Source organism: Manacus vitellinus, unplaced genomic scaffold (assembly GCF_001715985.3).
Source record: "Manacus vitellinus isolate BGI_N305 unplaced genomic scaffold, ASM171598v3 scaffold_3_pilon, whole genome shotgun sequence".
Taxonomy (NCBI): Eukaryota; Metazoa; Chordata; class Aves; order Passeriformes; family Pipridae; genus Manacus; species Manacus vitellinus.
The window spans coordinates 33,081,382-33,106,311 of record NW_021940535.1 but is presented as its reverse complement, the minus strand read 5'-3'; the positions used below and the strand labels follow the sequence as shown (position 1 = coordinate 33,106,311).

General features: G+C 38.6%; 1 protein-coding gene across 3 annotated transcripts in view; it reads left to right on the top strand.

Moving 5' to 3' along the window:
• Window positions 1-24,930, top strand: part of CDK14 (cyclin dependent kinase 14) — a 305,938-nt gene that overhangs the window by 153,739 nt on the left and 127,269 nt on the right. For all 3 annotated transcript variants that reach the window (XM_029961885.1, XM_008933769.3, XM_018075820.2), the window contains exons 7-8: window positions 463-586; window positions 21,591-21,711. In XM_029961885.1, coding sequence (XP_029817745.1) covers window positions 463-586; window positions 21,591-21,711 — 245 coding nt within the window. The remainder of the gene's footprint in view (window positions 1-462; window positions 587-21,590; window positions 21,712-24,930) is intronic.

Sequence of the window (24,930 nt, the reverse complement as noted above, 5' to 3'; positions counted from 1 at the left end):
TATTAATTTCTTCTTTGTTTTAGCTTCAGTGTCCCATCCCCCAGCCTGATTTCCCCATCCCTATCAACCCTGTACTGTTGTTTCCTATAATTAGTGAAGATACACATCTGTCTTCAGGCTACCACCTAATCTCTAAGGCCATATGGGTAAATGGAATATAATTATAATTTGGTAGACATCGAGCCTTCTGTGCATGGTTGTATTGCTCTTGTTCCTTTTTAAGCAGGCAAATTGAATCTATGATACAGTAGGGCTTGGAGGCTGGATTTAGTCCTTGCAAAATAAATATTTTTCAGATGAGAATTTCATTGTGTTAAATTTGGGTGGGAATTACACCAGTTTGGGAGGAATTCTGACAAAATGTTACTGCAATATGCAAGCACCCTGCATATAGTGAAGAAATCACCTGTGGTTATATGCAAAATATTAACAGAGGTCATTTTTTGTCCCCCTCTTTTTCAGTTATTTTTATTTCAGTTGCTGCGAGGACTGTCTTACATCCACCAGCGTTACATTTTGCACAGGGACCTGAAACCACAGAATCTTCTGATCAGTGACACGGGGGAGTTAAAGCTGGCAGACTTTGGTAGGCAAGCAGTTAATTACAAGTCTCTTATAATGTTGTAGGAATGTCAGACAGATGGTTCCATTGATTTCTCTTCCCCCCACCCTATTCCTTAGACACACCTTCTTCATTGTAGATAATTGCACATTTTTCTCCTGAGTGAAGAAATTGATTATGGTCAACAAAATGCTTGATTAAAAGGAAGCAAGTGAAAAACAAATACATACTCCAGTTCTCTCAAGGAAGAAAATGCTGAAAGTATTTGCATTTTATTTACCATGAGACCTCTGAATTAGATTTGAAAACCTTTAAAAGAAAAGAAAAAAATTAGAGAGAGACCTGAGGAAATACAGGCTATATGAAGGGCACAATCACTTTATGGAAGCAGCTCTAGGGTTGTGGGGATCTGTATTAACTTTCATTAAATGTTGTTGAAAGTGACTGAAGGACACAACAGTAAGTGTTCATTCTAAAGAATAAAGTACATAGGATCACTTGGACTGCTTTCAGTATCCCTTAGTCTGTCATGGGGAAGCCTTACGCAGAGTTTAAAGTCAGGATGAAATGTTAGCCTTTTGCCTATTTTTAATTTTTTAAGCCATTTTCTAGTGGCTACACCAGGGCAAGTACTCTTTCCTCTGAAAACCATTGTGAATGCAGATGTGGAAAATGGCAATATTTTTCTTTAGTGGTTTTTACAAAAGATTGTAGGAATTTCTTTCCTGTAGGTCAGCTTCTCAGTTACTGATTCCAGCAGAGCTTCTGAAGTAAGATGAAAATGTGACCTATTGGCTTTTTTAAATGTCTTTTATTTTTATGACTGCTATCCACATCACGCTTCACATTTCATGCAGCACCAGTAATGAGGAAACCTTATGTGCTAATTGCCAATTTCACTGTTAATGTAGTAATGGTTTTTTGTCTTTTAATTAGCATTACTGCAATTAACAGCTCAGTGTTTATTTGCAATGCTGAAGAAGGGAATAGGACTTCAGGTGGACATAGTCCACAAGAACTCGATTGGCCTTCGGATTGCAAGGCAGTTAGAGAAATAGTATTAGAAGCAATTATTATCTGGTTTTACACACCATTTTCTGTTGCTATTTTTCAAAACTTGCTGTTTTTTCAAATATATGCTTTAAAACCCCATTCCTGCATGTTGCATTTTACTGTGAGCTTTCATCTCTTAAGTACATGAAACAGGTGAATCATTAAGTGTTCCTGTAGTGAAATATGAGATAGTCCTCTGTTAAAGGTGCTGTGCTGTTTGACAGTTTCATTATTTCATTTATATGTATAAAACACTCTGAACTAATGTGATTACAACTATCCCCATATTATAAATCTTTCAGGAGATTGTAATAATGGTTCTCTGGCTTTTGTGGATGCTGAAAACCATGTAAAAGATCTCACAAACCCTTTTGTATGTAAAATGTTTCCTATAGTGTGGGGGTGGGTTGCTGAAGCTCTGGCTTGTGTGGCTGGAGAGAGGAAGGCTGTGCACTTTTCAGCTGTTAAATTAAAAAGAAAACAACCCATCTTTCACGAACACTATTAAATGCATTGCTGGAGGTGTGAACTGATCAATGAAATGTCCAAATCAGACATGAGTTGACCTGCCTCTTGTATTGCCTGATGTTGCCACAGAGCAGAGGAAAGGATGGGATGCTTGTTTGTGCCCTGCTGTAGTAGGAAATGTAACTATCAGTTCTGATGAAATTATTGCCTCTTTGTGGCACCAGGCTAAATATCCCAGTAAGGACATCAAAGGCAGGCTTTTCACAGCTTCGTCTTGGTAAGAGTTTAAGGTTGCCGTTATGAATTATTTTGATAGACTAGAAATGTGTGAGTACAACCAAAATGAAGTACACAGTTGTAGACATGTGAATGTGTAATATTGTGCAAAGGATACTTTTTCTCTTGTAAGTTTGTTTTGACCTAACAGAAACATCTGCATAATCTACTCTTATACACAGAGAGAAAACTATATATCACGTTTTTTTTTTTTAAAGCTAGATTTTCTTTCATGGCTCATGACCTCATAAAATTGAAAACCAGATGGGTTAGACTTCTCTTCTGAGAACCAAGATGAAAAATTAGAAGTGATGAGGTTAAAGTCTGAAAGGTCATGACCTCTTTCACTGGAAACATGAGAAATGAGAGCACACCCGTGTGCTGTCTATGTGCCTCCCTGTGCATATTTACTTATTGAAACACTGTATGATTATAGCTCGTCTTCCACGTTCCCATTATGAGACTTTTCTTAAACAAGATGTAAAATACAGTCCCGTTTCTCTTTATGTTTTTCTGCCACAAATGACTAATTTGCAATAATGTGCTTGGAAAGGAAGTCGGCTTATATTATGTATTTGATTAATTACATGAGGAGCAGTATGGAAATTAGAAAGATGGTTGCTTTTCTTTCAAATGCACTCAAGGCAGGAGAAAACCTATCAAGAAATCAGTTTCTGACAGAGATAGGATTGACTTTGTTAGCACAATAAATATAAAATCCTAGAGCAAAGGCCTTTTAGTCTCTAAGGACAAGACCTTCAGATTTTGGTTTCATAAGTTTACAAAAAAATCAACATCATGTCTGAAGTTTTTCATTTGGCGTCAGGCTTATTTAATCTCTTCACTGTAGGATATCAAATACTTAAAAGCAGGCTGTGGTGGATCATAGTTCTTGAATAAACAAGGTAAAAGAAAGGCTATTCATGTCTGCCAGTGCATTGCACTGTGGCTGAAGTGGAATCTTTGAATAACTGTGGGCATGTGTTTTTCTATAGCAGGGCTCCCAGACACAGATACTCCACTGTGTGGGAGTGCCTTTGTTCAGACGAACAGCAGTTTGCTTTTCTGTCCATTGTGCTCTAGCTGCTAGGAAATGAACATTTATGAGAAGTCTCAGCGGTCAAATGAAAAGGGAGAACAGAATACAGAGGCTTTATCAAATTAAAAATGGATGAGCTATAAAAAATGACTTTCTTGAGAAGATATAATAGGGGAGACTACATCTTGAATAATTGTTGCTATGAAAAATAGTCCTTGAAGGCCATACCTGCATTCTTTTTTTCAATCTAGTTAAAATTCCAGAGGAAATTAAAGTATATGAGGATTTCTCCTTGTGAAATGAAGTGTAAGAATTATTTTCAATCCTATGGTGTGAATTTAGCTGTCTACTGGTTTGTTTATTTTCCCCTACACATATGTCTGTCTTAAGTAGAAATAAAGTATTTTAAACCTTTAATGAGTAACGCCATAAGCAATTTGCCTCAGTCTTCAACAGGAAGTCCAGTTATCCTCAGGTCCACCATCCCCCTGAGCTGGTAGATAAGGACAGGGAGCAAAATAGATCCCCTGCAGTCCAGGAGGAAGTAGTTAGAGACCTGTGCCGCTTAGACACTCACAGTCTGTGGGTCCAGATGATATTCACACAAGGGTGCTGAGGGAGCTGGCAGAAGAGCCCATCAAGCCACTCTCCATCATTTATCATCAGTCCTGGTTAACTGGGAAGGTCCTAGGTGACAGGAGGTTGGATGGTGTGATACCCATCTACAAGAAGGGTTGAAAGGAGGATCGAGGGAACTACAGGCCTGTCAGTCTGACCTTGGTTCCAGGGAAAGTTATGGAACAGAGTACCTTGAGTGTGATCACCTGGCATGTCCAGGAAACCAGGGGATCAGGCCTAGCCGGCGTGGGTTTAGGAAAGGCAGGTCCTGCTTGACCAATCTGATGTCCTTTTATGACCAGGTGACCCACCTGGTGGATGAGGGAAGGCTGTAGATGTGTGTACCTGGACTTCAATAAAGCCTTTGATACTGCTTCCCACAGAATTTTCCTGGAGAAGCTGGCAGCCCATGGCTTGGACAGGTGCACTCTTTGCTAGGTTATAAACTGTCTTGATGTCTGCGCCGAGAGAATGCTGATGAATGGAGTTATGTCCAGTTGGTGTTCAGTCACTGGTGGGGTTTCCCAAGGCTCATTACTGGGACCAGTCCTGATCTGGTGGAAGCTGGGAAGGCTCTGCAGAGGGATCTGGACAGGCTGTATTGGTGGGCTGAGGCCAACTTTATGATGTTCAAGAAGACCAAATGCCCAGTCCTGCACTTGGGTCACAACAACCCCATGCAGTGCTACAGGCTTGGGAATGAGTGGCTGGAATGCAGCCCAGTGGAAAAGGCCTTGGGGGTGCTGGTCAACAGCCAGCTGAACATGAGTCAGCAATGTGCCCAGGTGGTCAAAAAGGCTAATACCATCCTGGCCAGCAGGACTAGGTCAATGATTGTCCCTCCATACTCAGCACTGGTGAGGCCGCACCTTGAGAACTGTATCCAGTTTTTGGCCCCTCACTCCAAGAAAGACATTGACATACTGGAACATATCCAGAGAAGGGTGACAAAGCTGGTGAAGGGTCTAGAAAGTCATGTGAGGAGCAGCTGAGGGGACTGGGGTTGTTTCGCTTGGAGGCTGAAGGGGGACCTTATTGCTCTCTACAGCTACCTGAAAGGAAGTTGTAACCAGGTGGAGGTCATTCTCTTCTTCCAGGCAGCTAACAACAGGACAAGAGGAAATGGTCTCAGTCTGCACCAGGGAAAGTTCAAGTTGGACATTAGGAAGAATTTCTTCACTGAAAGGGTAGTTAAGCATTGGAACGGGCTGTCGAGGGAAGTGGTGGAGTCGCCATCCCTGGAAGTGTTCAAGAAATGACTGTACGTGGCATTTAGTGCTGGGGTTTAGTTGGCAAGAGAGACTCTGATAAGGCTGAAGTGCTCTGTCCCTTCCTTGTCTTGGTCTTCACAAATAAGATCTCATGGGCCTTTGTTCTCAGAGATGTGATTCAGGGAGGAAAGGGAGAGTGGAAAATAACTGAATTGGGGATTTCTGAGAACTCTTGACCTGTGTGAGTTCATTGAATTATAAAATCTCCTGAGTTGGAGGGCACCCACAAGTATCACAGAGTCCAGCTCCTGACCCTGCAGAGGACAAACCCAGGAATCACACCATGTGCCTGAGAGTACTGGGAAAGCAGAATGATGTCATTTTCAGGCTTCTCTCTATCATCTTTGAAAGATGAGGGAGGTGTCCAATAACTAAAGAAAAGTTAATGTACCCATTTTCAAGAAGGGCAAGAAGGAAGGTCTGGGGTATTGCAGGTTGGTCAACGGCTATCGCTGAGAAAATAATGGAGTGAGGCTGCTTGAAAGTAATTTCTGTACATGTGAAGAAAGTGTTTGCCAGCTTTAGTCAAGGTAAATCATGTTTGATCCATGGGATTGCCTTCTGTAATGAAATGACTAGTTCTGCAGTCTCCCAGTACCTAAAGAGTTGGTTACCAAGAAGGTGGTGATGTGTAGCATGAAGGTGCTCTTTACCAAGGTGCACAGTGGGAGAATGAGGGATAATGGTAATAAGTGGAATGAGAACTGAGCATAAGGATGGAAATGTTCAATATGAGAGCACTTCAGCCCAGAGATGAGGTGAAATCTCTGTTTGCTTCACTGACTGGACTAAGCTTTGAGCAATCAGGCAGATTGAAATAGGCAAATTTTCCCTCTTATGTGGTTCTGTGGCTCAGTAAATACCATGCTTGTTTTGTTTTGTTTTTTTTAATGATTGGGTATTGTCATTTAGCTACTGTATATGCTGATATAAATCAAGATTGGCTAATCAGTTATGTTTGCATGCTTAATAAACTTCAGCACCAAGTCCCTAAACAGCTGATGATAATCAGGTAGGAGGTGCATCCCACTATCTGTGTGGGACTTTCCAGGATGGATTTACTCTTTTTGTGCCTTGTTCTTTATTCTATAACAGCCACTAACAACCTAATATTCTGACTCTTCCAGGGACAGTGTGGACCTTTAATCTGATTACTCTTACATATTCTTTAGTTAAAATAATTTTTTGCTTCCTGGGTTGAAACCTTCCTAGTTATACTTGTTATTAGATATTTTCAGTTAAAAAATTTTTGTAGCTTTCACCTTTTGATGCACTGAGAAAGTCATCAGGGCACGTGTGTCAAGAACAAAACACTTAGGCTTGACTAGTGTATGAGGCAGTAAAACTCTTCTGAGGCTGTGAGAGAAACTGGCCAAGTTGCTAGTAGGGCCCTTGACCTGCTTCATCTGTGAGCTGATCAACGTGCTGCTGGGGTTTGTTTTTCAGAGGATTGCTTGTTTGTGAATCTTCTCTACAACTGCCTCTCACTTTCATCTTTTATGTTAAGCCTGCAGCGGAAGTGAACTTCGTGAGGTGGGTGGATAAGAAGTTTGAAGACCTGTTTGGTCTCTGTTTTGGATTGTGCAGTTATTGTAATTGCAAGGAACTTCTGTGTAATCATATATTTTAATTGGGGTGCCATTCTTTTTAGTATGTTTACTGACTTTTTCTCTATGCCATGGCTCTAAGATGCGGTGTATAAACTATGCAGGCACCTGAGAGACAGAAATGCAAAGTGCGATTTCAAAGTATGGAACAGCAGGTTTGCTAGCTTGGCAATAGTTTGAAAGAATAGGAAAACTTGAAGATTGATGATTTTAAAATATTTTTTTAAGACTTGAATATGTGTCTCCCCTCCCATCCACTCCCTGCCCCAATTTTTGTTAGTTTTAGTCCTTTTGAAAATAATCTTCAAACTGTGGTAATGCTACAACAAATTCTAGTGTTGCAAGGTGAATGAGAAAGAGCATCAGGAACTTAGTATTTTAATGCTTTACTGCTTGTTCCTGCAGTAAGCGAGTTGCTCTTTCTCGTCTGTAGGAATGGGCTTTGGAGAAAAAAACCAGCATGACAATTTTCATGAAAATGTCTTTCATTTACTCTTTCAAATAACACTGACCCTGAAGGTTTTCCTGGCAGCTTTTGGTTGTCTTTGGGGATCCCTTTGGATGAGCAAGAAGCTGCAGGCAGCCTGCATTATGGTGGAAGCCCTGCCTTAAGGTTTTGGAGTTTTGTTAATATAAAGCCCTGTGATGTAGTAAAAGAAAGAATGAAGTAAGTGTGATTCAACCATGCATCCTTCTAGATACATAACGTGATTAATAATAGATAGCAGAAGCAAGGAGACTTGAGGAGAATAATAAAGGGAATTATACTCAATGGAGTTGCAGTTTAAAACTGCAGCTGAGTATCAGAGAGGATGTTTCCATATATTTCCATATAGATTTTTCTGTGGGGAGCATGTCAGGGGCATGTCATGAGGGAGAATGTTATTGCTGTATAGTTTACTGTTAAAATTATTAAAGCTATGTTGACAACTTGAAAAAAATTAGTTCTTTTTTTTCGCAGTAAGAATCCCGTAAGGAGTTTCTTTATAATGTACTGTATAAAATTCATATGAAAGGTTGGATAGCATAAAAGATTGCTTGCGTGGATAACTGCTATGTGTTTCCTGTGTAAATGCTCCACAGAGTATCCGTTCTTGAAGATGCTGATATAAGGAGTTGCCACAATGCCTGAAGAGCTGGTATTATATATTGTCAGGAAAGCTTGATGAAATTGTTTGCAAAACTCCTCTGAGAGCATCTCTAGTTATGTAGGCTGGCTCCCTCTGGTTGCCTGGCTTCAAGTGAGCCTGAGAAAAAGCAGGCTGTGAGGCTGCAGCCACCTGGCATTCAGAGAGAGCTGTAGGAGCAGCCTGGGTGACCTCTGAGGCACCTGGCCCACAGCAGCTCCTGCCCTCCACAGCAGCCCTTCTGCAGGGACCAGGGGAATGGTGGCAGCTGTCTTTGTATTTGTTATCAGAGGCCGGTGCTGGTAAAAAGAACCAGTTTACCCCAAACATAGGTCAACAGACCCCTCTAACACCCTACCTGAATTGAACAGGATAAAAATAAAGACTGCTGTTACCCCAGGTGCAGCTGTTCCCCTCTGATAACAGTCTTTAAAATCTGAAGAATTGGTTCTCGTACCCCCAGGAAGGACAGTGATGGGCTTCTTTGCAGGCTCTATTTGTATTAAATATCAAGAAATAAAGATGATTTCAGTGACAATGTTGTAAGTTGAAAAAACAGGAAATGGGAAGCTGGAAAGTGAAACCCAAACTGGCAAACTTGAGTCAGCTTGGAGGTCTTTATAAAACACAGTTATTTCTGTAATTAAAGTAAGAGCTTATAATGCTGTTCATGGTGGCAGTTGGGCTGAGGGCCTGAAGCAGCAGAACAGACTCTGTATTTGTCCTGGTGTAGCTTTGAATGTTTGTTACTCAGTCAGTGAAAAAAGCCCTTGCTATCCATGTTGGTCTCTAGATCCAGGGATAGTGAGGCCAGAACTTAGGAGCAGAGTTGATAGGTAGCTATCAGCTACCTGTTTGAAGGTAGGACTTTTAAATCTTTTCTCTTGGAGGGCAGATTAAAGTTATAGGCTGCAAAAGCTGTGGGTACTGTGCACCCAGACCTGTAGCAGGCTTCTGTTATTTATTTTGCTTTCCCCTGATGACAGGCTTTTCCTCCATCCCCAGACCTTCTTTCTCAGTTTCTAATGGTATAGCTAGCTGCTGTCAGGGAGTAGCTAAAGCTGCCTCCTTCTCCTTCCCTCCCAGGAACAAGGACTTCATGTGCTGTGCTTGTGACCTTCTCTTATCATGCTCAGATCTGTGGTAAAGAGAGGAGATGTGTAAGTGGCAGAAAATTTCAAACAACAGCAGTGCAAAGGGGTAGATCTGATTTCTGGCATTTGGGCTAAAGAATTGTTTTAGAAGTGAAGATGCAAGAGAGTGTATAATCTAGTGCTGCTTCAGATACTTGTGCCTGCTCATATCTATTCAATTTGCCATTCCAGTCATGGATCTCCATCTAAATTGCTTCATAGATCTGATGGTTTTATTGAGGTATGAGTTAAATCTAAATAAAAAACATTACCATTGTGAGAGTCAATGCAGGAAGAATATCTTATGGACAGAAGTTTGGTTTCATAGTCTATAGAGAGAGAGTAAATTTGACATGTTTATTATCTGGAGACAGCAATTTGCAAAAACTGTGAGGTTCTCTTTTCAGTTAAGACTTCATCTACTCTCTGCTAATAGTAAATACAAAGCAGAGCCACATACTGAATTTTTGTTCATGTTGGTCTTCACTGATTGTTTTTTAATAATTGAAATTAAAATTCTTTAAATGTATCATACCAATATTTTCAGCTATTACTAAAGTAGATGCTGTAACTTAAGTTCTTCACACTGAGAAACACTGTGTAGGATTATTGACTGAAAAGGAATATTTTTTTTTTTTAAAAAGCATGAAGGAGCTGGAGTTTGGTGTGATTCACTAAATGTATCCCTTGTTAAATGCATCTCAGATTACTTAGGGTTACATCCAGTTTTCCACTGTTACAAGTTAGAGTTATATTGAGCTTTTAAATAGGAGGAAAGTATCTTAATCATCCATTAAAGGCAATAAAAGAAGTTGGTTATGACACCATTAAAACAAATGTGATGAAAAATCTGTTTCAGTGTTTTGTACTTAAGAAGAACATGGGATTAAGATGTCATCTGTACTGCATCTAAGTTAGTGCTGACTGTGTTATTATCAGAATCATGATTTTTTTTTCTTGTATTCCCTACCTAAATGTCAACTAGGCTCTTACGTGACAGTTGCACAAAGGACATTAAGAACTATGATCTGCTGTCTGTACAGGAGAGATCCATCCATCCAAATGAATCTGTAGATGTATTTAAAACAAACATGGTTTTAATTGGAAAAAAAAAACCTTGTTCAGTCATGTGATGGTGTTCTATCAGTTTTATATGAGAACATTTTTCTTCCCACATATCTTGCTTCTGTCATAGCCTTAGTCCATACCCTTTTGATTACTGTGTCTACAAACCCCTGTATTTAAAATACCAAACTTTCTTTAAAACTTCATTGTTCTGAGGCTTCTTTACTTGTTTCTGATACAACAGTTGCAGGGAAAAAAGTACTACAGGAAAAAGTACTACGCATGGTAAAGCTTTTGAATATAGGCATCCAGTTACCTCCCATAGTACTCTCCATCTTTACTTTCTTGGTCTGATGATGATTTGGTTTAATGTTTCCTTATTTATTATTTCCATACTGTATTATGTAGTGAGAAAATTATGCCAAATTTTAAAATAATTTGAATGTCATTAGTGTGTTAATGGTTATGCATATTTATTTTACAGGAAATAATCAGCTATGTAGATATTAAAGGTCAACTGGAAAAGGTGTGGATTAAAGATGAAAGAATTTATCATCAGTCAGAACAAAAATACTGATATGCAAAGAAAAAGATTAATGTGAGCAGAACTGACAGTTCATTAAGAGAAATGTGCCATTTAACACCGTCTGAAATAATACCATAATTGAGATTGCATTTTAAAGAAGTGATGGCTCTGTAATTTATAACATCATTTGTTTTGTCCCAGACAGTTTAAAACCTTACCTTTCTGTAGCACAGTCACTTTTTATCTAGGTAATTTTTAATAATTTATGCATTAATTTTTTCATTCCTCTGAAAGATACAGTACTGGTTGTATTAATATATTGTCTTAGATGCACCATTTGTCCTGCTGTAAATGAAAATTATGCTTGCAGGTCTACCTGCATTAAGATAAAAGTTGCCCCTGCATCAATTGGCCTTGATGATAGCCAGAAGAAGTCAGACAGTGCTTGTCTTAGCAATACTTCTCCAGTGATTTCCATTTCCAAAAACTATACAGGTAAATGGTAACTCCAGGTGTGTATATTACAAATAACTAAACTTTGCTTGACTTCTCATTCTTGTAATTTGAAAGACCCAAAATTAACAAACTTATAAGTGGGAGATCAGGAATCAGCAGCTTTTTGTCTGGGTGATGTGGGAACATTAACAACCACTTTGCATGGGGAGAAAATGGTGCTGAGTGACTTGAGTTACATAGTAGGGAGAATGGCTGGGAAGATCTTCACCTTGTTGAAGATCCTCAAGCTCTTCTCCAAAGACAGTTCAGCTTTTACCACCTTTGGTTTTTATGGCTTAAAACAGTTCAGATCATACAGCAATTTTTTTTGTGTGGTCATTGGAAAAAGGTAAAAGAAGATTTTCAGATGTAATCTCTTTCATTCCCGCCCACAGCCATGAACATATTCATATCCTTCTTATTGCAGCAAATTTTAAGTCTCAGACATCAAATTTATTTGATCCTGTGACTATATTTGCTTTTAAGGAAATTTCATTGCAATAGTTTTAAGTTAGTTCTGTACTCTGAGCCACTGGAAATTTGGTTCCACACAGAACTGTCTGTAGACCTTGGAAAAAAATAACTAACTAAAAAAAAATCGTAGGTGGAGGAGGGAGAGGAATAAGAAAAAAGGCAACAGATCACTGAAATGTACTTCATAAACACAAATGCCTAATGTTAACTTCTTGAAATTTTGACAAATCTTTGCCCATTCTGTCTTACAGTGCTCAGGATGATCACCATCTTTGCTACACAGGTTGCAGAATGTGATACTAAATGAAACATGCTTTCGTGTACACAAACTTGAAATAGTAAATTATTTAAATAAAAAATGGAATGTTTTAATAATAGTATGACAGTAGTATTTTGTCGGTGGTCAAAATACTATTAGGGATCCTTTGATTTCAATCTACAAGTAGTTTTTATTGAGCATTGCATTCAGAAGTACATCCATCATCTTTAAATTAAATGAAAAATAGAGAAAAGAATGGTGTGGTTTCATTACTGACTGGTGGGTTGACCTTGGCTGGATGCCAGGTGCCCATCCAACTGCTCTATCACTCCCCTTCCCAGCCGGACAGAGGTGAGAGTAAGATGGAAAAGAACTCGTGGGTATGGATAAGGCAGTTTATTAAAGCAGAAGCCAGGTGAAAGCTTGTGCACCCAAAAGCAAAGCAAAAGATAAGATGGTTCATTCTCTACTTCCCATCAGCAGCAATGGGCTGCCACTTTGGCTAAGCAGGGCTCCAGCACGTGTGATGGTTCCTCAGCAGGAGGCAGTGGAGACAATGAATGCCTGCCTTCCTGCTCCTTACCTTAGCTTTTATATCTGAGCTGATGTCATGTGGTCTGGAATATCCCTTTGGTCAGTTTGGGTCAGCTGGCCTACTTGTGTCCCCTCCCAGGATCTTGCCCTCAACTGAGGAAGGAATGTTACAGTGCTGATGGTGTGCTCGGCAGTAGCCGAAACACCCGTGTGTTATCAACAACCTGCTAGCTACAAAGCACAGCACTGTGAGGGCCACTAAGGGGAAATGAACTCCATCTCAGCCAGACCAAATACACTGATGAATTTTCACTTGTTCTAGTAGTTACAGTATAGGGTTCTGCTGTTCTACTGACTTGGTAGGCTTATATCTGTACGTAATGGACTAGATTTGGTTGTATAGCTCTGGTTTTGCCATTCTGGCAGTGGTATTTTAGTGTTCATTATCACTTTAGAGAAAGATGCTGCATTGGGAACATGTGCTTTTTAACTACATATTTCCACAATCATACTGTTAAGGCACAGCTTTAATGTCCTTCTAATGTAACTTTTTTGAAAATGAAATTGTCTTTTTTCGTTTCTTCTTTTTCTTTGACAAAACTGTATTAAGAACTGATTAGGTGGCTTTACAGGAATATAGATGCCTGATTACTGATGCCAAATCAAATAATCATTTAGACCTAAGCATATTGGAATGTCTCTCACATCAAACTATTCTTCTAAGATTTGTGATTCAGCTAATTTAAGATAACATATACATTAAATGAGTTTTGAGGAGCAATTCAATTGAACAGGTGAATCTGATACTCCAGAGATTTCTGTCGTTAAATGATGCTTTATAATATTGCTTTACAGAAGCAACAGTACTAATATAGGTTTTCTTAATGGCTTCTCTCTTGAAAGCAAAGTGAAAACAATTTTAAAAATTAGTGAAATCTTTAAGTTTCCTGTAGTTATTTTGTTCTCCAATGTATTTCAAAAAACTTTTATATAACTGAGATTTTTTTTTTTTTTAGTTTTGTTAGTTTTACACCAATGCCTGTTTTCAGATAATTTTTCTCTGGCTTAAACCAGTGCAGTCAAATGTGGGTTTAGATGCTGTGGGCGTTACCTGGTATGTGAATGTATGTACTAATGTGATAGCACATGCAAAACATACTGGAGTTCTTCAGTAGAAATCCAAGAGTGTTTTACCCACTAAGGAAGTACTTAAGATGTGGAGTATAACATTGTAGCCATGAGAAAAATCAGATGAATATTTGTCTTATCTATAAATACTCTGGCTCAGGTACTGGCAGCAGCGATCACAAGAGAACTTTTTGTGCCAGACAGGGCAGCCATGGTTTGTGAGCAAGGCTGGATGGTGGAACAAATGCAGCTGCATTCTGCAGTGTAGGTATGTGTGCTCAGGTGACACCATAGCTGGAAAAGGAGGCACCTCAAACCCACTTGCATTGGCTGTGCAGTACAGGAACTGCTAGCTATAGAGTTGTGCCATTTATACCTAAGTCAGGCCTTGTACTATAAGGATTGATGGTTTCAGTACCCATGTGGAGACAGTTTTTCAAATTCACAAATTCCACTCCTGGGAGGTAATGTCAAATGGCAGTGTTGTTGGACTTATAAATAAAATAGTTGTTAGATCTACTTTTCAAAAGTACTATTTGTCTGTAAATGTTAGTGTTATTCAAATACTTGTTACTCCATGTAGCCCTGTTCTTGTTAAACTACTTATCCTAGACAAGTTCAAATAAATTTGCAGTTACTTGATTAGGCTTTTAGTAGCTGACCATAACTTGAGGTATTCTCTTCATCGGAGTTCTCCAAATATTTTACCTCCAGATGGGAAATGATGGATCAGCAAAATTGTAGTGTCCTCCTGGGCTAAATCACTCAGTAGAGTAACATCCCAGTGGCCATGCTACTATTGTTGCCTTTCTTCCAGCACTGCATGGATTTACTGCACAGAGCTGTGGAATCCTTCAATAGGTGGAGAGCATAGTATGTGCATCACCTCGTCACTGCCAGTGTTGTGTGATCAGTTGAGAAACAAAATCACCTGAGTGTAAACAACAGGGATTAGATGTTTGAATATAAAACTACTGGTGAAACTTAGCTTTTGTGTTTCTATTTGGATGACTGTGAATCACTACAGTAGCACCAAATTGTGCTTAATAAATAGTTCTTCAGCTGTCAAATTTATTATATCATGAAACCAGAAGGATTTAAATGGTACTGCTGCCCCGTATGCTATTGACTTGAATCTGATTTGTGTTCAGTCCTCTTTGCACCCAAATGGATTGGGTGGCAATTTGTCTACATGATGATTTTCTAAGAAAGATAAGTCTTGAAGAACACGGAGCAATCATATTTATTTCTTTATTGGTGTGTTGTATTCAACCTGTCTCATGCAATAAATCAAGTAGTTACTGCACTTTTATCAAATCATAAGTTGTCAAGGTACCGGTTGATAAGGGTTGGTTCATTTTTACTTGAACCCCAGATGGAGTCATCCAGAAATGACTCTTGCAGTCCTGCTTTTAGTTGTGCAGGTAAGGATCGTGATAAATTTTTCGCTTTTTACGCAATAGCCTGCAGTAAGCTGGTAACTTCTGTGGTCAGTGCTTGATGATACTTCACCGAATTGGATATCCGTAGCTCTCATTTTGTCTCTATACAACACTTTTCTCCTGCATCACTTTTTTTTCCTTCTCTGGGTCCCTTTGACTTTTTAGGGGAAAATCGTAAAGGCAGTGAAACATCTATACCTCAATACTGTCTGAAAGCATTCTGTTACCTTTCTTACCTTCAGCAAGTTCATTGCTTATGTCTTAAAATTCCACATATAAATTATTATTATTATTATTACTCAAGTAATTGCCCAGTACTGATAGGGCTCATTCATTTATAGATGCTTCATAGTTTTCTCTTTTTTCTCAAGGAATATTAAAATATCCTAAGATGCATTAGCTCTCATTTTCAGTGACAAATTATTTTCTGCCTGTTTGTCCTTTCTAGAATTTCTTCCCTGCACTCTGCAGATCTTCCCAGTTTAAAACCATCTGCTCAGTCATTGTTAACTCTTTGCCTAATAACTTCACTGCGAAATGAGTAATTCTGACATTTTCGTGTGGAGCCTTATTAGCAAAGTTGTGTGTTCCTGCTGGGATGGTTTTAGGAGTCAAGGGCATCACCTTCTTGCAGATTTTTTTGTGAAACAACAGATTGTTAAGTAAAAATCCAGAATCTGAAATCCAGATTTAAATAAATCAGCTGTTAAGGCTATTGTGGGCATGTATACCATGTCCATAATGAATCCAGGTCTTTTTTGTAGTGAAGAAGATCCTGTTAGCTTTTGCATCTGTGTGAATGTTCACAATGTTGTACAGTTTGTTTTCCTTTTTATTTTCCTGCTCACACTGTTATTTTTCTGCTTCCAGTCTAGTAGAAGCAATTTGAACCTATTCATCCTGACCCAGAAGGCCATGGGAATAGATACATTTTCCTTATGTCAAAAGTGGAGTGTATATTTCTTTTACATTTCCATACAACTTTTTGCTTAGTTCCCAGTTTTTAGTGTGTTTCTTTCTGCTTACAGACAATGAAATAAATTGGGGGTCGTGGTACATGTTTAACATCGGTTTGCTTTTTTAAAAATGTATCAGAAATTCTTTATAAGGATTTTAAAGCAAGGAAATAGACAGCTTTGTGGCTAGGATGGCTTTCAGTCAAATTAACCAGTGTGATCTTATAATATACCACCAATAGCTGAGCTCTTGTATCCCTCTTTTCTATTCCCTATGATCCTTTGGGTGGCACAGGTGGCAGAGGAAAGAGATGATGGTGAAAAATATTACATTGGACTTGTTGGAAAGAGAAAAACGCTTTTCATGAGTGCTAGAGTTGTTCTTTCTGGTAGAAGGAAAAGAATTTCTACATCTCCCCATTCTGTAACTTATGTCTGTGAATTGACAATTGAGTCCCATTCACAGACTAGAATAATTATTACCTGTGTTACTGTGATTGTCTACAGTCATACATGAGATAAGATTTGTGCCAAAAAATAATCTTTTATTAGAGCAACTGATAACAGCTGGGAAAACCAGACAGGCTGAGAGGCAGGCATGCCTTTTGCCTTACTGCTCTCTGTCTCTTGGAAACTGATTCCTGCACTCCAGGGTGGAAGACTAGCCATTAGTGCATTTTGGGAATTCTAATTTTGGATCCTCATTAGACTCTCCCTGTTAGTGAGTAACTTTTATAAATGAACAGCACTACCATAAGCTAATGGCTGTATTAGGACCAGGACATAGGATATTGTAGTTAATTCATCTTATTTGAGAGGAATTTAACTCAGGTGCTCTAGTAAAGCTGCATGTTGGAGACATGCATTCAGGTAAACTGTAGAGGGACCTAAAGGCTGCAGGACACTTTTGATTGCCAAGAACTGGCTTCTGGGTTAGAGCACTGACTGTTTCTTTGAAGCAGTGTCAGTGTTTCCACCCATTTTACTTCAATTTGTTGTTATTCAGGTATTCACTGAATAAATGTGCTTCTGTTGGAAAACGAGTAGCTGAGTAAATAGGTTAAGTGGACAGTTCATGATCTACAATAGACTACATTAACAAAATTTAAATATTGGTACTGAGTCATAGTTATGGTTCGATAAGCCATTTGTCTCAAACTCTAGGTAATTATTAAATAAGCAATACAAGAATCTGAATCAAGGAAAAGCAGCAGTTTTTAGTATGCTTGCTAGAGCCATTTTAAATATATCTGAATCAAAATAACAAACTTCCCAACACATTTAAGGTAGAATAGAAAGGGAAACCATCCACATGGTTGGTAAGCCCTTTTTTTTGCAGGTGTGACTGGTTTTCTCATTTGCAGAATCATATTTGCTGTGAACAAAGGCTTCCTGATTGTCATATCAACTTGACTAGAAAGCTATTCTGCAGCTAGAGAGATATCAAATATTAATATTTGTGCTCATGTAGTCAAAGGTGCGTGTATTAGATAGATCTTGAGTCTGGATATAGCTATAGCCTCTTATAAAAACCAAATACAATTTAAAAATTACAGTGATAATAAATCAGTGCAGTGTGTTTTGTCAATAATTGATCCTAGACAAAAATCAGATACATCCTCTGAGCCTAAGATAAAGTCAGATGAACCAGAGACAATTGGGTTTACGAAGGAAGAAAATGTATTCTTACTTTTTTTTTTTTTTAAGTTCAGAGTAAGAGGCAGCAGGGGATTTTTTGTGTTAAAGACATATATACACATAGGTGTAGATCGTTCACTCTGTATTTTAAATACAGGGCTTTACAAGGTACCGTGAGCTCTTGCTTAATGAATGAGTTAAAATAAAGTTATGGTTTGTGTTACAGTGCAGATAGATGATGTTGTCTTGCACTTGGTAATGCATCAGAACAGTTTCTTTTTTCATTTTGGATAAATAATGGTCACAGTCCCTGGAGAACATGGAACAGTGTCTGTCCGTCCTGTAATTACATGGAAGTTCCCCAGTGGGTCTGATACGACCTTAATTTTAATAAGTGGGCCTTATGCTTGGATTCCTTCTCTCAAAATAGGCTGCAACAGCAGGACATGTGTTGATCTTTTATCTTTCAGGCGACACAGGAAGCGGAGGGGAGTTCACTGCTTGTCAGGAGGTCCTTCCTCCACCTTTCCAGGCAAAAAAGTGCTTGAGCAGCAATATGTAAATCTTGAGTACTCACCTGGTGATCCTTCATTTACCTTTTCGCTTTTATGTACACTGGCCATTAAGGTTTGAAGTTTTGATGATCCCCTGTAAGCTCTGTCTTTTTAAAATGAGATTGTCGCTCTTCCTGTAGTGTAACCATGGAAACAGACAGGGAACCCTTAAAGAAAGTGATCGAACATGCTGTGCTAATTAATCCTACCCTTCATTTTTTTTTCAGTTGAAGGATGTGGTTAAATAAATTTTGCATGAGTAAGCATATTTAGATGTGAAAAGGGGTATAAAATATGTAGCAAATTTTCTTGCAGAAGGATATCTGAGAAAACCCTGGTAACTGTCATCTATTTGCATCTGGAGCATCAAAACAAGAAATGTAGTATCATGTTGGTGTTTCACATATATATTTTCGTAGCATTCTTTTCTATACTGTAAATATATCTGAAAGATGAGAGTATTTTTTCACTTCTCAAGTGTGATGAGAGACATTTGCATTAATTTTGAGTCTTTGAGTGAAAGTGTTTAAAATTGCAAATACCTTCTTTATACAGAGCGTTATTCAGAAAAAGCAAAGGTTGCTTCCTAAGAAAGCAGTTTCTCCAAGGCATTTGCCTAATTCAGGTCCTTTGAGTCCTGCACAGGGGTAGTAACTGACTGAACAGTGGGACTGTGCCAAATTTTCCCCTTCCTAATCTTAGTTTTTGTGAGTGTTTCCCTTGGTTGTTCACTCTTGCTTTCCACTGGGCCATATAGTTTCCAAAGCAGTATGTGCCCAACTAGGAAACCAATTGGCCACAACTGAAAACATATGGCTTGTACCCATAAGCCTCCCCACAAACCAGCACACCTCTTAAACCCTGTGATGATGTCTAAAGCCAATGTAGGGCCTCAACTCGCTTTTACAAATGAAGGTTTTGTTTATAATTTTCTCCTTTTCGGTGATGATCCTTGTATAACCGAGAAACCAGATGCAGCAGCGAACCTCAAGTGAGACTTTCATTGTGTTTTGGGAGTGAAGAATGTATTAAAGAAAAACAATAGGCTGGGATTAGCCCAAAAGGGCCATCCTTTGAAAATCAGATAGATTTTACTTAACCTGGAATGGTTTAGAGTTGGAGGAGATCTAGAAGCAAGCAGTATGCTGAGGAAACAGCATGGATGGCATTCCCAGCAGGATGGGAGGACTGGTTCCGTGCTGAACAGTCACAGAAGAGGAGGAAAGGAGTGCTTGGGCTGACTATAACACTTGCAAAGCTCCGTCCTGGCCATCAAAGTGGCAGAAACTGGCTGGCAAGCTTGGATATTGTATTATTTGCAGTGTGACTTCTGGTATGGCAAGTTGAGGACTCCTTTATCTCCACATGGGAGATTTCTGGAATGTGTGAATCATCAGCTTTGTATTATGGAAATTTGAGTTCATTTTTCATCCCACAAGCTCTAAAGTTTTTTGACAGTTTTCCCCAAAACACATGATGTTGCTGACTTCTTAAAAATGCCTTTCCCCTGCCTGCTTACATCTCTTCTCTTATCAGAGCTAGGTAGAAGATTAGAGAGGAATTTGTTTGCAACCAATTTCAGTCTTCCTCAAACAAGACTAACAGGGAGGGCTCAGGCAGGCAAAGAAGGATGGAGTCATTCAATATCCAGAATTCTCAAATCCTTTCATAATTTTTATATTGCTTAATAATACTAGGTCCATATCCACAAATTCAGGGAATAGTGTTTCAGTTTAGTCACATGGAATATAGATGCTCAGAAACTCAGGCTTGTTAATAGTTCTGTGTGCTAGGAATAAGAACTGTTCACTAGCAAAAACATTAATCTAGAGGCAGAGGCACTGTGGAGCACATGATATGACCTCTTTGGGGCTGTACCTGGCCAACCTTGGGCTGTATTTGTGAGCCAACTTATTCATCAAGCTGGTGGCCAGATGCACAAATGTAAAAGAAATGGAGGTCTGAACATTTTTAAAAATGAGTTTTCTTGTTTCAAATGTGATTTTTTAAAGAAGAAATCATGGCATACAATTCAAATTATTCCTCTACAGTGGTCTAACTGCTATAATCAGCTGATAATGCAATCTGCTGGCAGGATTTGCCATCATTACTATGGAGATATATTCACTAACTGTTCTTAAATAGCCTTTCCAGTGTATTAAGAATAAAGGGGCAAAGCACTCTTCATCTGCACTCTTTTGAGAATTCTCATGTTGGTTATTTCTTTCTGAGTGTATGACTTCGTTTCCTTGTTTCTGTAAGGTATAAAACATGACCTTTTGTTTTAGTAATTTCATTTGTTTTGTGAAAGGAAAATCAGTAGTTCAAGAAGACACGAAAAAGCACCCAGTAGTGCATTCTCCTGATTTCCATTACTTGTGCATGTCCAGTGTTCCCAGCAAGGGAGTGGAGGGTCTCAAGACAGTAGCTAGGAGCCGATAATTTGAAAAGGCATTTGCAGGCCTGTAATGGGAACAGTCACCTCTAGCCCTGAAAATGTTTTTCCATTTTCTGGAGGAGAGCATCTTCTGCAGGAGAAACATTGTTACAAAAGTGTGCTCTCTACTGCTGGTTTTAGCATATGATGATCTCTCTTTTACATGAGGTAGATTATGGTTGTGTAGTAATGTGAATTATTTTAAATGACTGACAAGCTTAAAAGACAATTATTGTAAATAGTATATCTTCAGTAGGCCACAGACTTCGCTGAAATGATTTCTGAAATTGGTGCACTACCAATACACATTCGTCGAGAGAGAAGAATTTTTCACATACCATTTTCTGGTGTATTACTACAATATTAATATTTATTTGAATGGTAATGTGTAAGTGTGTCTACAGCTTTCAAACATAAACTTGAATAAGCAAGCTAGGGTTTGCAGTGTAAGTTGTGGAAGGTTTCCTCAGGATTCCCTAAAAAGCCAAATCTCGTCTGTGGCATCATTTGTATGGGAGTTTCCTTATAATTTCCTTTTTCTAAAAAACTCTGCAATCAAAGGATATCAATGCCTGAGGATGAACAGTTAATGACAATTAAAATCTTTATTTATTTGTCTAGGTATACCTGCTTATTTGTTTAGGTATACCACCATGTATCTTTGCATCTCTCCTGGGCCTGTGGTTGTCATTATGAAAAGCATATTTTATTGTCCCTTCATAATATTCACAGCTTTGTTTAGCCAGGTACCAAATGATAGATGCTACCATGTTTTTTCATTAAGTAACTTACTCCAGTAGTAGAAGAAAAGTACGCTTGCAACATGCCGTCACATTACGTGTGCTCAGATATCCTTTTAGGATTGTAACTATACAGCAAATTCTTTCTTTGTTTTGTTTACGTTTATTTATTTGTGTTTACCCCACAGGTCTTGCAAGAGCTAAATCAGTCCCCAGTCATACATATTCTAATGAAGTGGTAACCCTATGGTACAGGCCTCCAGATGTCCTTCTGGGATCAACAGAATATTCCACCTGCCTTGACATGTGGTAAGTGTAGATGATGATGATGTAGATGCTTTAGCTCTTGGGTTTTTTGGGCATATAAAGCAAATATGTAGTGAGATTAGTGATAGAGGTTAAAGAACGTGTGTGTAGTAACACATGTGGTTCACCCAGCATCTCCCTGAAGGAATCCCCTCCTGCCACCCCACCTATTCGCAGCTGGTACCTGCTGTTGGTATGACACTAGAAGACCTATTGGTGCTTTGCAAGACACTGAGTTATTGCTTGACTTTTGTAGTCTTAGTGCAGTATTTTCATGTGATATGACACTTGTTTTGCAGTAGATAAACTTTCACCATGGCCTCCTGTAGCAAGGAGAAAACCTGAATTCTCTGGATGTGACCATATAGCCTCAGTTCTTAATCTGCTGTATTTGTTAGCAGTAAATCAGTGTGACACATCACTGAATAGTTTTTTTACAAAGCTACAGATTTTATTTAGACTTGAAGGTTTGGAAGGGCAGTTTGATTTGAGGATTGGCAGTTTGATTGAGGAAGGACTCAAAATTGTACTTCAGCAATCCAGGTTATTATTTTTTTTTCCTGAGAAAATGACACAAGAATATTGGGGAAAAATACGATAATTACATCTTCTGTGATATCCATAAATGATGTCCTCTTGCACGGAGCATTTCATATAGGCCTAAAAAAGATCCAAGTACTTAGGGACAGAGGTGGTTTGTTTGGTTCAAATGAAAAATGATGTCCTATTCCTCTTGTACTTGATTTGTAGCCCTTACAATATTTTTGCTGCCCTGTGCAAACTGAAGAACTACGAAAAGCTTGGGAAAAAAGCCCCAGCAATACAGTTTCTTTCACATGGCAGCAATTTGTGTAGAGGCTCAGCTACTGCCACATCAGAAATCAGATTAGGGCAAATGTGTATTGTATTTGACAGAAGAGGTTTAGGTTTTTACTTCTATGCTTTTCTGGGTTATCTGAGACAGCACTTCCAGTTTGATTGTGAGAGGTGTAGTTGCATGTTAAGGTCACTTATGCTTACTTGGCACATTCAATAGTGAGCTCTGCTGGAACCCAGAGAGGCTTGGGGCTGTACTTACACAATGGTTGTACATAGCTGAGCCATAATTATATTAAAACCACTTGGTGGCTTCCCAGAGTGGGAGGAAGGGAGACACAGAGAAACCTGCCCACCATCAGATTCCAAGATAATCTGGTAATTTGTTACAAAAAGTGTGTTTGTAGCATTAGCATTTTTATGCAATTACTGGCATTATGTCCTTATGGCAGATAGTGTGTGCACTCTTGTGTCATTATTGATGATCTACATGATGACTAAACTAGGAAGCCACTTCACTAAATATTTAAATAATGCTGAGGTAGAAAGCACAGCTGTTTCCTCTATTTAGAGGGGAAAAAAAAAGACACAGGGCCTTTGCTATAGCCATGATAAATAACATTTCATGGTTGTTCCCCAGGAACAGAAAGTGGGGCTCCCACTGAGTAGAAGACCAGCTGCATAAAGAAAGAGTCCAAATATTAACCCCTGGACAGTGGCTGGGAAGCAGGTGGCAGAGGCTGCAGGCTATTTTTACACTTCATTTGCTGGTGTAGAGAATTAGAATAGTAACTAAAAGCTAATGATCCACATGCAATGTTACATTCTCCAGCATTCTTTTTTTTTAAATAGCCACTGGCAATAAAATAATATTAATGAAGACGTACATGCATTAGTGGTGTCAGGCTGCTGATGGAAATCAATGGTGGGCTTTGTGATTTACTGCTGACAGCGTTTGATACAGCGGCATTATGTGACTGTATTATACTACCCATGACTGCATCAAAGAGTTGTGATAACCTTTGATATAGCTTGCTTTTTTTTTTTTCCCTCTTGATGAGGACTTACTAGTAGCTAGGAAAATGGCTTTGCATTGCCTCTGGTGTAACTTGCCCTAATCCTTGAATTTTACAGTCCTTTGAAAGTCAATGCAAGGAAAATAGGCTTCAACACATAAAGGGTTTAGGGATTACTAAAACCCATACATAAGTAACACAGAAACATAGGGAAAAAAATCCCCAAATGAACCTATTCTATTTGTTCCTTACAGGAAGAGTATAGTATTAGTAAATGAAGCAATTTAAACAGGTTATTATATCCATTTGATTCTGGTAATGCATGTGCTGCTGCTACATCTGGGTTGCTTACATCAAGAAGTCACTAGGGATATTTTATTTTGAAGTGCAGCTGGCTTTAAACTGTGTTTTCTAACAGCTGGCAATTTTTTTTGCATATTCCCTTGTTTCACTTTTTAAAAAAAATACACTCTTAGTCACATTACAGGTAACCTAAGCAGTTATGGGCTGGGATATATTTTAAATTCATTTTCATTAACTAACATCAGCTATGTTTATTGCTGCGGAAGAAATAAATTAAACTTAGGCCAGTCAAATGTTACAAAAGTGCTTCTTAAGTCACTGTTATGTAACTTTGTAACATTGTTTTTTATACATGATTTCAAATCTGATCTTAGTTCAGGGAAACTTCTTCATATGGAATTTTTCTATCGCATTATTAGAAAAATAAATTGTGTTTTTCAAGAACACACCGCTTTTCACACATAGGCTGCTATGAGTGTGGATTTGAGTGCTTACTGTAATTCTGTACTTGCTTTCATGAATATTTGACCAATGAAGACCTGCCACAGTAACTAAGATATTCATTACATAAAAATGGATCTTGTCATAGACACAGGTGCACCAAATTATGTTTTTTACACAGGGGATCTTACAAAGGCATCTTTATCCTGTTTCTCCTGTAAACAGTTTGCAGTGGGAGAAATATGAGAGCAGGAGTCCCAGTACGCCCTTAAGAAATACTTCTTGGGGCCTGAGAAAGAAAAGAGCATAAGGAAAATTAGCTCTTTTGCCCTCGATGTTCTTCAGGATTGTGACTTCCACTCCTAAGAAATCCTGATGTGTAGGATTATGGTATTAAGGTGATATAGCAATAACTATCAAGCTATTGTTAATTAAACTTCTCTCGCTGTCAGTAAGCTCTTCAAAAGTTGTATAAGCTGAATTAGCTTTTGACTGGAAAATTCTGTAGGATCAAATTCATAGAAATGCTGTTTGGGAGGAAACTGTCTGGGTCTGTAGTTATGGAAAGAGCATTTCAGTTCCTATCTGAAACCTACTTTTATCCTTTGGGAACATCAGATTTACTGTTACTTTTTCACTGCTAGAA